General features: G+C 36.1%; 1 protein-coding gene across 1 annotated transcript in view; it reads right to left on the bottom strand.

Annotated features, from left to right (window-relative positions):
- LOC128557921 (galactose-3-O-sulfotransferase 2-like) overlaps positions 1-9,715 on the bottom strand; it is a 77,661-nt gene extending 67,946 nt beyond the window's left edge. Inside the window, exon 1 of the mRNA XM_053546583.1 lies at positions 9,507-9,715. Coding sequence (XP_053402558.1) covers positions 9,507-9,556 — 50 coding nt within the window. The 5' untranslated portion in view covers positions 9,557-9,715. The remainder of the gene's footprint in view (positions 1-9,506) is intronic.
- Positions 9,716-13,019: the final 3,304 nt, after the last annotated feature.

Genomic DNA, 13,019 nt, shown 5'->3' with positions numbered 1-13,019 from the left:
CAAAACGTAGAAGAAATTAACAGTTTATAACAAAATAAATTCTTTTTTATGTCATTTCAGTTCTATGGTAATGTATTAGAAATTTGCAGTTCATTTATGGGGTAAATTTATATGGTATGCAAACATTTTTCACCAGAAAGTCTTCCGGTATCCAGAATGAAGTGGTTTCCGGATTACAGGGATAAAATATAGACAAAGACGTGGGACCGGACAATTTGTCCATTTTAGAGGGGTTTCTAGTTTACAGGGGTTCTGGTTTAGAGGGGTTCTACTGTACCAGAATTTTGATAACAAATAGTTCTTGCAGCATTTTGTCCATGTCAGACTGTTGTCAAGTTTTAGCATCAGCTTTTGTGACTAAAGCGTTTTAGGTCCTCCAAGCTGTATATTTTTATGAGGTATTAATACAAGTGGAGTCTGAAGTGACGGGAATCATCATTCGAGCCGCCCCACGAGAAAACTTACATAGTGCGTTTTTGCAACCAGCATGGATCCAGATGAACCTGCGCAACTGCACAGTCAAATCATGATCCATACTGTTCGGTTAAAGTCTCTGCAATATTCATAGTGTCTGATAGCGAACAGTATTGATCCTGATGAGACTGTCTTCATCCATGCTGGTTGCAAATTCACTTTGTACGTTTTCTCGTGGCACGGCTCATTTCTTTTTAAGTATTTTCTTCTTCAAAACTATAATGGCAGACTTTTACTAAACTTGCTCTGATGCAACCTTGCAATGACTGTCAGTCAAGTAGAAATGTATTCATGGACAATGATATTAAACTAAAAAGTCTTAAAAAACAGCTTGTTTTTTATGTTTGTCAAAGACAGGGCAGGGCGTATTCTGTGAACAACTCTGGGCGGCGTCCGGTTATGGTTTTTGTACCACCCTACATATTTTGAAAACTACCAAAAATATCGACCTGAAACTTAAAAAAAGGTACTTAATATCAACATCTGCATCGGGTGACACAATCCCCATAACTCTGATTTAAATGTTTAGCTCATCTAGGAATGAAGTGCTCAAGGTGAGCTGTTGTGAGCGTCTCTTGTCTGTGGTCTATCGTCTGTTCACACGTAGCTTGTTAACAATCAAGAGGACGAATTTTTGATTCAGTCTTTATGAAACTTGGTCAGAATGTTTGCCTTGATAAAATCTAGGTCAAGTTCGATAATGGGTCATTTGGGGTCAAAACCTAATTCACCAGGGCAAATCGTCAAAAAGCCTTGTTAACCGACTAGAGATTACATTTTGTACTTAATCTTTATTAAACTTGGTCAAAATATTTGCATTGATAAAATCTCAGTCAAATTTGAAAATAGGTCACCAGGTCAAATCATAGAAAAACCTTGTCCAGAGGTCCCATTTTTGAATCAATCTTTATGAAACTTAGAATGCTTTTCTTTATGAAATCTCGGTCAAGTCTGAAACTGGGTCACTTTGGGTCAAAAATAATACTTATCATCAAAATCTGTGTCGGATCAAACAGTTCCGATAACTTTGATTTGAATTTTGACAGAATTTTGTCATTTTTTAACTTTAAATTTGATTAAGGTTTTCATATTAGTCCTCACTTTGTCTAAATCATTTTTGATATTCACTTTGAACTTTAAATATTATCTTACCATCAATGTCTACATTTCTTTGATTGGCTCTCTGATGGGCGTATTTTGTGACACTCTTGTTTCTTAGTGGTTAATACAGTACTTTACTATTTTAGTACTAGGGCAGAGGACAATTCTGTACAAAGCAATACATTACAGCACAGTATCACTGCTGCACTATCCAATGGTACGAATGGTGGCCAGAAGGAAAACATGAGCCGCGCCACGAGAAAATGTACATTGTGTGTTTGCGACCAGCATGAATCCAGATGAGCCAGCGCTTACACGCGGTCTCATCAGGATCCATACTGATCGCTTCAAGCTTCTGGTCTGGCAGCGAACAGTATGGATCCTGATGAGGCTGCGTGGATGCGCAGGCTCATCTGAATCTATGCCGGTCGCAAATGTACAATGTACGTTTTCTAGTGACATGGCTTACATCTTGTACAGCTGAACGACTTAGCCAACTTGAACGTCTTTTAATTAAAAGTTGTAGCTAAGAAGATTCACTAAATATTTTTAGATTTTGATGTAAATCTTGCTTTAATTAAAACATGAAACACTGAAAATATAGTTGTTTATAATTATATCCACACCAGATAAGTTTGGGGGAGTTTATACACATAATATGAAACGCTTTTTCATGTTATGGCCTTGATCTTTACTCGAGACATTTAAATTACTTACCAGATCGATGTAGTTGGATCTTTGATTGTTGGGAGAAACATGTTGATGTTGAAATCACTTTAATTTAAATCTGACTTTATTCATTGAGTCACAGGCATTACTCTTCTGACAATGTTCTTTTTCATAATTTTATTTCATTCATTGAGTCAAGGTGCATTTGCAGGGTATGAATTATTTGCACTGATTGTGCAAAATAAAATCAACAATTTTTAAACAGCATTTCGAAACCACCTTAGCCAGTTGTTATGAAACTTAGCAGGGATGTTTCTTGCAAGGAATTCTACCAAGTTTGTTCAAAGAATTCCATTCCATGTCATGGCAACAAAGAAATATCTTTAAAAGTCTCTAAAACCACAATACTCAGAGCTTATATATTTGACAAGTGTACCAAGGTTGTTCAAAAAATGACCCCTGGCCCACCATTGGCCCCGCCACGGGGTCCCTTTATTTCACATAGGTTTCAATGGTGGTGGGGGGAGGGGGGTCCCTTTATTTCACCTGGGTTTCTATAAGGTAAAGTTGAAATCTTCTCAGAAGCCACAAGGCCTAGAATTTAAATACTTGGCACGTAGTGTTGCTTAGTGAACCTCTACCAAAATTGTCCCGAGTCATGTAACCTAGGCCAACAGACCAACCATGCCACAGGAGTTACTTGAATTTACATAGGTTCTAATAGGAAAAGATTTAAAAACATCTTAAAAACCATTAGGCCTAGTGTTAGATGTTTGACATGTAACATTGTCTAATAGAGCAGTTCAAAGATTATTGAAATTATGCTCCCTAGTGACAATTTACCCAGCCCCAGGGCTTACTTGAATATAAATAGTCATATATAGGGAAAACAGAAACTGTGCAGATTTTAGTTCACCTGAGCCGAAGGCCCAAGGTTGTGATCGGTCAATGTCCGTCGTTCTTTAAACGACATCTCCTCCTAAACCACTGGGCCAAATTTAAAGAAACTTCACAGTAATAATCCTTGGGTGCATCTCTACCACAAGTTGTTCAAATAATGGAACTCCATGAGGAACTCTGGTTGCCATGGCAACCAAGAGGAAAAACTTAAAAAATCTTCTCTGAAGTCACACGGCCTAGACCTTTGATATTTGGTATGAGCATTGCCTAGTAGTCTTCTACCAAGATTGTTCAAATTATGTCCTTGGGATCAAAAATGGCCCCGCCCGGGGAGTCACAAGTTTTACATAGACGTATATTGGAAAAACTTTAAAAATCTTCTCCTCTGAAACCACATGGCCTAGGCCTTTGATATTTGGTATGTAGCATTGTCTAGTAGTCGTCTACAAAGATTGTTCAAATTATGTCCTTGGGGTCAAAAATGGCCCCCCCTTGGAGTCACAAGTTTAACATAGACTTATATAGGAAGAAAATTTAAAAATCTTCTTCTCTGAAACCACAAGGCCTAGGCTTTTGACATTTGATAGGCAGCATTGCCTAGTAGTTCTCTACCAAGATTGTTCCAATTGTGGTCCCGGGGTCAAAACTGGCCCCGCCCTGGGGGTCACAAGTTTTACATAGACATATAGGAAAAAGCTTTATAAATCTTTGAAACCACAAGGCCTAGGCCTTTGATATTTGGTATGCAGCATTGCCTAGTTGTCCTCTACCAAGAGTGTTCAAATTATGTCCCTGGGTCCCGGGGTTCACAAGTTTTCATAGACTTACATAGGAAAAAAATCTTTAAAAATCTTCTCCTCTGAAACCACAAGGCTTGGCCTTTGATATTTAGTAGGCAGCATTGCCTCCTTGTTCTCTACCAAGATTGTTCATATTATGTCCCTGGGGGTCAAAAATGGCCGCGCCCCGGGGGTCACAAGCTTTACATAGCCTTATACCGAAAAAAATCCAGTAAAAATCTTCTTCTCCGAAACCACTATGCCAAGGCCTTTTATATTTGGTATGTAGCATTGCCTAGTAGTCTTCTACTAAGAGTGTTCAAATTATGCCCTTGGGTTGAAATGAGGCCCCAACCGTGGGGTCACAAGTTTCACATAGACTTATATAGGAAAAAAAACTTTATAAAATCTTCTTATCTGAAACCACAAAGCCTAGGCCTTTGATATTTGGTATGCAGCACTGCCCACTGGTCCTCTACCAAGATTGTTCAAATTATGCCCTGGAATAGAATAGAAAGGAGGCCCCAACCGAGGGGGATGGAGGAATCACAAGATTCAGATAGACTTGTATATGATTTTTTGCAATATAGATCCATGATGAACTCCGGTGAACGATATAGGGCCATCATGGCCCTGTTGTTCATAGCCTACTAATTTCCAATATTCTTAAGACTGGCCTTGATTTGAACTTTTGGCCCATTTTTCCTCTTCAGTGCAATGATATCAAGTGAGTGATATGGGGCCATCATGACCTTCTTGTTCAGTGTTTGGCATGTTATTACTTCACTTCCGTATTTAAGAGTTACATATGAAATTAGAATTATCTCGACAATCCACATGGATTACGAGGACTGTGGACACCCCAGCAGACTGCATCATATATGATAATGCAAGTCTAATGCTGCTAGAATTTTACATGCATTCCAGTTGCTAAATTGTTCGCATGCATAAACAAAAAATCATTTTGTTTGTTCTTACTGTTGTCCTTTGCACATAAACCTTTGCTGCAAATAAGTGATACCTAGGTCAAGCCGAACGCCTAGTGATTGCCAAGAAAGAATATGGGTCCAATATGTAATGCTAACTGGGAGGTATTGACACATTTTGAAAACCTCTTCGCTTTAGAGTCATATGAGGCGGGCAGTTTACCTAACCATTGTTCCTGGGAAGGACCAGTACTAGACTCCCATCGTCCGTAAGAAACTACCAACTGTCTCATATAAAGAGACATGGTTGGTAGCGGGGGCTCGAACCCGCGACCATCTATCAGTGAGAGGTTACAGTGATTTGAAGTCAGTGACATTAACCACTCGACCGCAGAGGCGGGTCATTGCAAAATTAAGTGGCTTAGTAATCGATTCTTAAAAAGCCTCTCCGAGTCTACACATTTACTGCCCGCCTCATATGACTCTGACTGTTAAAAGGGGGCGTTAAACTCCAGCTAAAACAAACCAAATAATTTTGCAATATTTGTAAACGGGTTGATGTTATAGGTACATCATGATATATAACGGTGAAACCGGTAAAAATGAGGTGCAACTGACAACAATGTTACAGACTATTTTCACGAATTTGACAAAATGTCCACCCATTTGATTTTAGCTTTGGCTTTTTTATCTTTCTTTATTCGTATTATGAGGCAACACTAAAATTGCATTAAATTCTCGTACACTTCTTTGAAAAACAAATTGTAAAATTCATCAGATTTTTGTCGCATGCAGTTTAGTATCGTAAAATTTTATGAACATTACACATAATGCTTTTTATGGCGTATGAAATTGGTTTCCTTTTACGGGTCCCCGTGACCTTGGCCATTAACGCAGTGACCCCAAAATAGGGGTAATCTACACTGCATGGCCAATCATCCTATAAAGTTTCAATATTATGGGTCAAGTGGCTCTCTAGTTATTGATCGGAAATGGTTTCCCATGTTCAGTCCCCTGTGATCTTGACCTTTGACGGAGTGACCCGAAAAACAATAGGGTCGTCTACTCCATAAGTCCTGCCACCTTATGTAATTGGAAGGTTCTATGTTAAATGGTTCTCCAGTTATTGATCGGAAATGAAGTGTGACGTACGTACGGACGGACGGACATAGCAAAAACAACATGTCTCCCCCAGAGGGTTAAAGAGGGGGAGACATAATAACTCCTTCATTGATTGAACGTCATAATATGTACTGCGTTGTGTAGCAAAGTCCACACAGTCGATTAGAATATGTTTAATTGTTAGCGGTGTTTGACATGGTACACATTCGGGTTGATCTTCTTTATTCAAAAGATATAAATGAGTCAAACGGGTATGACTTATTCGACAACGAAAAAGAACAACTTCCTCCCTGCGAACAGATCTGTTTGGTTAGAAGTTTATAGAAACAAGCATTGTTTCATGACGATTGGCATTTAGATAAAATGTATTTGTTTATATTGGGCCTAAAATTGGTATGTGGTAATTTCAACTTAGATTGTGATAATGAAAGGGATTTCTTTGCTGCAATATCAGCATCCTCGTTTCCATGAATACCAACATGACTGGCAATCCAACAAAATATGATAGACTTTTTTAAGGGTAGTTCATGAGCCCTGAGAAGAATATTTTGAATGAATGGATTCTCCATATTTCGGTTATGAATTGACTGTAAAACAGAAAGCGAGTCGGAAAAGATAATAAATTTTCTTCACTAGTTTCTGCTAAAATTCAGAGCTAGATCAATAGCTTTTGCTTCGGCTGAAAATATTGTTGCATTATTTGACAAACGTAATTTTGACTGAAGAAGGAGGCTGACAGCAGCACAGCAAATTGCAAAATAATCCTTGTAAGTTGACTTGATTTCATGATATTTAAACTTGAATATTTTAGGGTTTGTTTCAGACTTTCTAAAGGCAGTTGTCAAATCGAAAAGAACTGTAGGGGCACGAAGGGTCCATGGTGGTGTATCTGAAATTGATTCTTTAATATCATCGAATTCAAAGTCAGTTTCATTCATAGAATATTTTATGCGGAATCCAAACGGTTTGATTTGTTTTGGGTTTTTTCTCATATGTATCGCTGTACTTTGGTTAAAGAATAATTTTATGAGCAGGATTGGATTTGTAGGCAGCCACTCTTAAAGCATATTGCAATGAAAGATTTTCTCGTCGTGTGTAAAGAGATGGTTCGTTTGCTTCAGCATATAAGCTTTCAACTGGCGATGTTCGGAATGCACCAAGAGCAATTCGAAGACCTTGAATATGGATGGTATTTAACATTTGTAAATAACATCTTCTTGCTGAATCATAAACAATACAACCGTAATCTAGCTTAGACCTAATTAAAGCCCAATCACGTCTTAATTAAACCTTGCAATCGGCTCCCACATCAGTATTTGAAATTACCTATAAAAGATTCAATGACTTCAGACATTTGGTATTCAAGTATTTCATATGCGGCACAAAGAAAAGCTTTTTATCAAAGGTAACACCAAGAAATTTTGATTCGTCAACAACGGGTATTTTTGTACCATTTAGAAAAAGCTCAGGGTCACAATGATGTTTCCGTAATTGATAAAAGTGGACACACTGGATTTTCGATTGGGGAAACCCATTTTCCATGTCACAGGTTTGAACTTCATTCAAACACTGTTATAATTGGCATTCAGTCGTACGCATAACTTTTTGAACGATAACATATCAAAAAATCGTCAACATATGATAAACAGTCTGTCTCTGGTAACAAACATTTCATAATATTACTAATTTTGATGCTCAAAAGTGTGACAGATAATACAGAAACTTGTGGAAAAGTATAGAATCATTTAGTAAATATGATAGAATTAATAGACCTTATATAAAATTCTTATAATCGAATCTGTTTATACCAGAATAATTGTGAAATTGATCCAACAGGAAACACTAAAATCCTGCGGACGGTTAAGAAATGTACAGCCAAAATCTTAACCCCTACCAATAGGAGATGAAACACGAGGTAGGACTCTCTGAATAAATGTATCCAATATCCGGTAAATGCATAATTTCCAACATGGCTGCGATAAAATTGATAGATAAGAGAAGCTAAATGCCCGAATATAATTACCTTCGATTTATAGTAAGTGTGGAAAGTAAAGAAAAACACATGATCACGCCGTGCAAATAAATGCTCAATGATTCCAAGGAATCAGTAAATCTATAAAAACACTGGGAAATAGAACTGGGCAAAGTTTTACAGCTACCACACAGCATTAAATATCAGCTGTGGTGCGAGGAATTCAGTAAGAACCAAAACCAAAAAAAAAAAAAAAAAAAAAAAAAAACACACACACAAAAAAAAAAAAAAAAAAAAATTATAAAAATAATACCAAGGGCTTGATATATATAGATATAAACTAAATCGGACTTACTAAAATCTCCGTGTCTTGACCGACTTTCAAAAAATAAATAGATATGAAACACAAAAACGCTTGTTTTCAAACTGTATCCAATAATGTAAAAGGCAAACACTGATGCAGTAAATTACTATATACCCATATCAGATTGAGGCGCGATAGTGTGGTCTTTTGTGAAACGAATATATATATATGTATCCGAATAAAAATATTCCGAATATGTGCTTCTTGAGCTGTAGTATTTTATTGTTAAACACAATTTTTTTTCCATCTTAGTACCTATTATGTATGTTTACAAGTAACGTTTTACGCATATCTTTTAAACACATTTGATTGTAAATAGTATGTAAACTTAAACTTGTATACTTCACTGCAGCATTAAACTTTGTTTTGAATATACTGAAGCAGGAGCGGGTATGAAATAAAACCTTAAACCACATAACAATCCCTGTTATTATATTTTCAGCTGAGAGCGACCGCTCAATGTGAGTTATTTCCACAAAAAAACACAAATAACCAATTATATTAAAAGGTAAATTCCTCAGGTTATACTATTTTGAAGCTGATCAAAGAATTCAATATCATATAGAATCCATGGCAACGGAAAAGAAAAGCTCGATTTCGAGATTATATTGCAAATGTTCCATTACTAACACTCTACCAAGTGTGCTCTTGTTTTCAGATACGAAAATATTTGTCTTCTCTATATTGGTATTTAGTTGGAAATAAAAATAATCGTCTTTTCAGACACTGCTGATTATATCTTGTGATTATTCAGATACTTTCAATGATATTACATTTGTCAACACGTTTATATCTTATTTTAATTTATTTCATTGTTGTATTACACTGGTATATAATTTTTGTTATATATTTGAAACAACAATTGATGATAAAGTGTTGTAGGTGTCTCTGTAAGTAGACTGCTAACAGAAGCATTTATCTGTTCATATTATTGACAATGTGCAAAATGCTATGTATGCCAAATGTTTAATACAAAAACTGAATGTAGTGTCGCATTGTCGATGACAAATGTCTATAGAATTAGAAATATCTAAGAATGTGACAGAAAAATTAGAACCTTGTGGAAAAGTATAGAATCTTTCAGTAAATATAATAGAAGTATTTGTCCTTATATAAAATTCTTATAAATGAATCTGTTAAATATCTTCTGTTGAGTATATATATATATGTTTTTATTTATCTGCATTCGTAGTACATACCATGCAATTAAAATTCCAATGCGCCCCCTTCCCGATGTAGAGTGGAGCATATTTCTGTTGAATTTAGCCAAAATTTAACATGCTATTAAAACATCCATCAGTTTATTTGCTTCATACATTGCTTTTTTACAATTATTCTGTTTCGAATAAGAGTTCATCAACGATGCCTTTTTTGCTATAACCCTTATCGAGATTACACATACATATAAGCAAATATAGTTCTCTTATAACGTATTCAATAATGTCAATTATCAGGTTAGAAACAATATTAGAGAACAAAATCTCACAAACGATTTTCAGAATAATAGGAAATAGAAATTCTAATCTAATCTGGAAAAGAGCCACAGGTTCATTTGTAACATTAAACACACGCATCTGATCGTAATCAACTATTCGAGGCTGCCCTTGTATTCCCATTTCTTGAATTATACTGTCATCAAAACACTGACGCATAACTTTGACATCGGTCATTTTAATAATAAAAGTTGAAAACAGTAAAATCGAAATTCTAGGTATTTCTTGTACTGTATATTTGATTTCAAATTTTATACAAGGATGCATATGCATTTGGAATAACTATGTTACTTTTAAACTTAGACTATTAGCATGATATATTTAGTATGCTTTCGTTTGCCTGTTGTTAAGATTGATTACGAATTTCCATTTTTATGACATATTCACTAGGTACCCACATCAACTTATATCATATTAAGATTAAAAAAGAAAACAAACAATTATATACGACAATGGTATTAACAACAGTTCAAGTGATACAAAGGCTATAACACCCAGAAACAGTATATCGACTGGTCACAAAAAGGACAGTTATAATTAATTAAGAACAAAGATCCAACAGGAAAAGCCACATTCAGAAAACGAATTCCTCTCCCATTATCCAGCATTGTACGACGTAACTCCAAAACGTTTGAGCCTATTGAACATATAGCAAAACGTATTTAAAAATATTGCTTAGACCAGTCCCACAAAATATTAATCCCTAACTGAACGCACATTTCAATTCGGGCTATCAAGGAACTGAAAGCCGTTATGTAGTATTTTCTTTGTACACTTGGACGACACATATACACAGAGCTACCAATGGCTCTTCAGAAATTACAGCGAAGCACGGTCAACATTGTTTTTCAGCAAAGGAAAGAGAAAAAATCACAAGGACTTAGCTCAAGTATAGAAGACGTGGCAATTTCTTGACCTGCTGAACCTTGGCCATTGCTGTTAAGTATTATAATTGTGGACAAAATCATTGTCATGGATAAGGCAAATGCCCAAACGTTTCACGTAATGTTTTTAACTTTTTTAACAGTGTTCCGGTGAAAATTTCCAGTCATAGATCTGCCGGGTGAAGTTGACACTTGCATAACATAACTTCTGGAAGTGAAAACTAATGCAGAACTTGTAGATTTTCCGGAAACACAGAACACCCTAAAAACAGCCGTAGAGCCATGCATCGCAAGGTAGGCGTAGTAGGTTCGAAATAATATATACATGATTAAGCCTCTGTGAGAAAAGCTCATTATATCGGCTTCGATTTCGACTGCATATAGGAATGATGTCGGCCCGACGTCAACATCATAATGACATTGGTCCGATATTGACAAACGACATTTGGCCAACATCTTAATGATATCGGCCCGATATCGGCAGATAATATTGTGGTCGCGAAATATTTGCCATAAATTAGCACATATAAACAATTAGATTACTTTTTTACGTTAATCAGTTTCATATTGAAAAACATAGTTATGTTAGAGAATCCAATATCGGTCCGATGTCAATCTGATGTACGAAATAATTACATTGATTGATGTCGATCTACAGATTTAAATATTTTGCGGCACTACAACGGCCCGACGTCAGCTCTACATCGCACATTTTGCCGACATTCCGACATTATACCTATTTCGGGCCGATATAGTCATGCTGGCTGGGACCTCTTTCAATTGCATTTTTATAGATATTATGATTTTTTGTTTGCCAAATTGCATTTCATTGATCAAAAGATCGGACACTCACTTTGCACACACAATCAACAATTTCAGGTGCATGAACACTTCCAGATGTAACGTCCACTGATGCAGCTTTATGAGACACACTATGTCCCGAGTATTCTGCTACAATGCTAACGTTTTCAGAGCGTCCTTGAACTCTAGATTTTCTCTTACTTAATATAGATAGAAACAATAAACAAGGGTTCAAAAAGAGAATGAGTCATCGTAAACACGTTTAAATTTTTTTCAAAATCTACTTTGCTGATACAATAAGAAAATAGCGCACCGTTACGTAGGACCAAATCAATATAGAGTTTGAGATTTCAACCTTCGCCTTCCCCTTCAACGTCTCTCTCATATATATATTGGGTAAAACGTGCGTATTTTATTTATATCAGACGTTGCTACTAAAGTTTTCAATGTAATATCCAGTAAGCCTAAGACTTCTCTTTCTGAAATACTGTTGAAAAACGGCGTTAAACCCAAAACAAAAAAAAAAAAAAAAAATAAGACTTCTCTTTATTACTATGTGAAATAAAAAGCTTAGTTTGAGGATTTCGATTAGTTATTCGATTATCCATATGTATAATAAGACTAAATTTGATGCGAAACTCTATCAATAAGTATAAGAATAATGAAGTTTTGTATGGCTAGTAATTTTAACTAAATACATTGAATTGAAACTGGAAGTATGAAGTTATCAACTGATTTTGAGAAACTTCGAGATTTTGTTCAAACTTTAACTTCTACGGCATATTTGTGTCCCCAGGCGGTATTGATTATACCAGATGGGGCCTTTTTGTCGTATGAAGTGAAGTTTTGAACGTCCGAAGATGTGATATCACGAAAGCCAAAACTCCAGTCTTTTTACATCTACTCTGTCCACATACTCGGCATCAAAGACTGAAATCTGGATGGAGGAACACGGCATGACAGTCATTTTACTTGAAAAATTAATAATAACGCGCGATTATCATTTGGGGGAACATTTTATTTTAACTTCCAAATAAAATCAATCCGTTTCTGTCGGACACTTAATACGACAATTGCGTTTTAATTATAAACATAAAATGGTACTAGTAAGACGGAAAATTCTTCTGAAGTATCAGACAGTTTCGGATCTATGATATCATGATGCGAGAAATTTCCTGTTAGCCGTATGGGATCATTCTTTACATGCACGGACCCAGAGCCTGGCAGAGGGGCATGGTGGGTCACCACCCCCCTTTGATTCTTACATTTTACAAAGAAAATCGGTATTGAAATTCGCTGTGACCCCCGTCCCTCCACCCCTGGAATGGGTGACCCCCTCTCTAAAGTTGGTGTCCCTCTAACCAACATTCTTGGATCTGCACATGATTTACTTATGAAATAGTATATTAAAACAATACGTGTATATGCCCACATGTTATTTTGTGCGACAATTTTCGTCTCCACCTAACATTTCTTGACTGTTTCGCTAGACAATTGGTGACATGGCACGATTATACTGTGCTGTCTGGGAGTT

The sequence above is a fragment of the Mercenaria mercenaria genome, chromosome 6, assembly GCF_021730395.1.
Source record: "Mercenaria mercenaria strain notata chromosome 6, MADL_Memer_1, whole genome shotgun sequence".
Classification (NCBI taxonomy): domain Eukaryota; kingdom Metazoa; phylum Mollusca; class Bivalvia; order Venerida; family Veneridae; genus Mercenaria; species Mercenaria mercenaria.
This window is presented reverse-complemented; position numbering and strand designations above follow the sequence as displayed.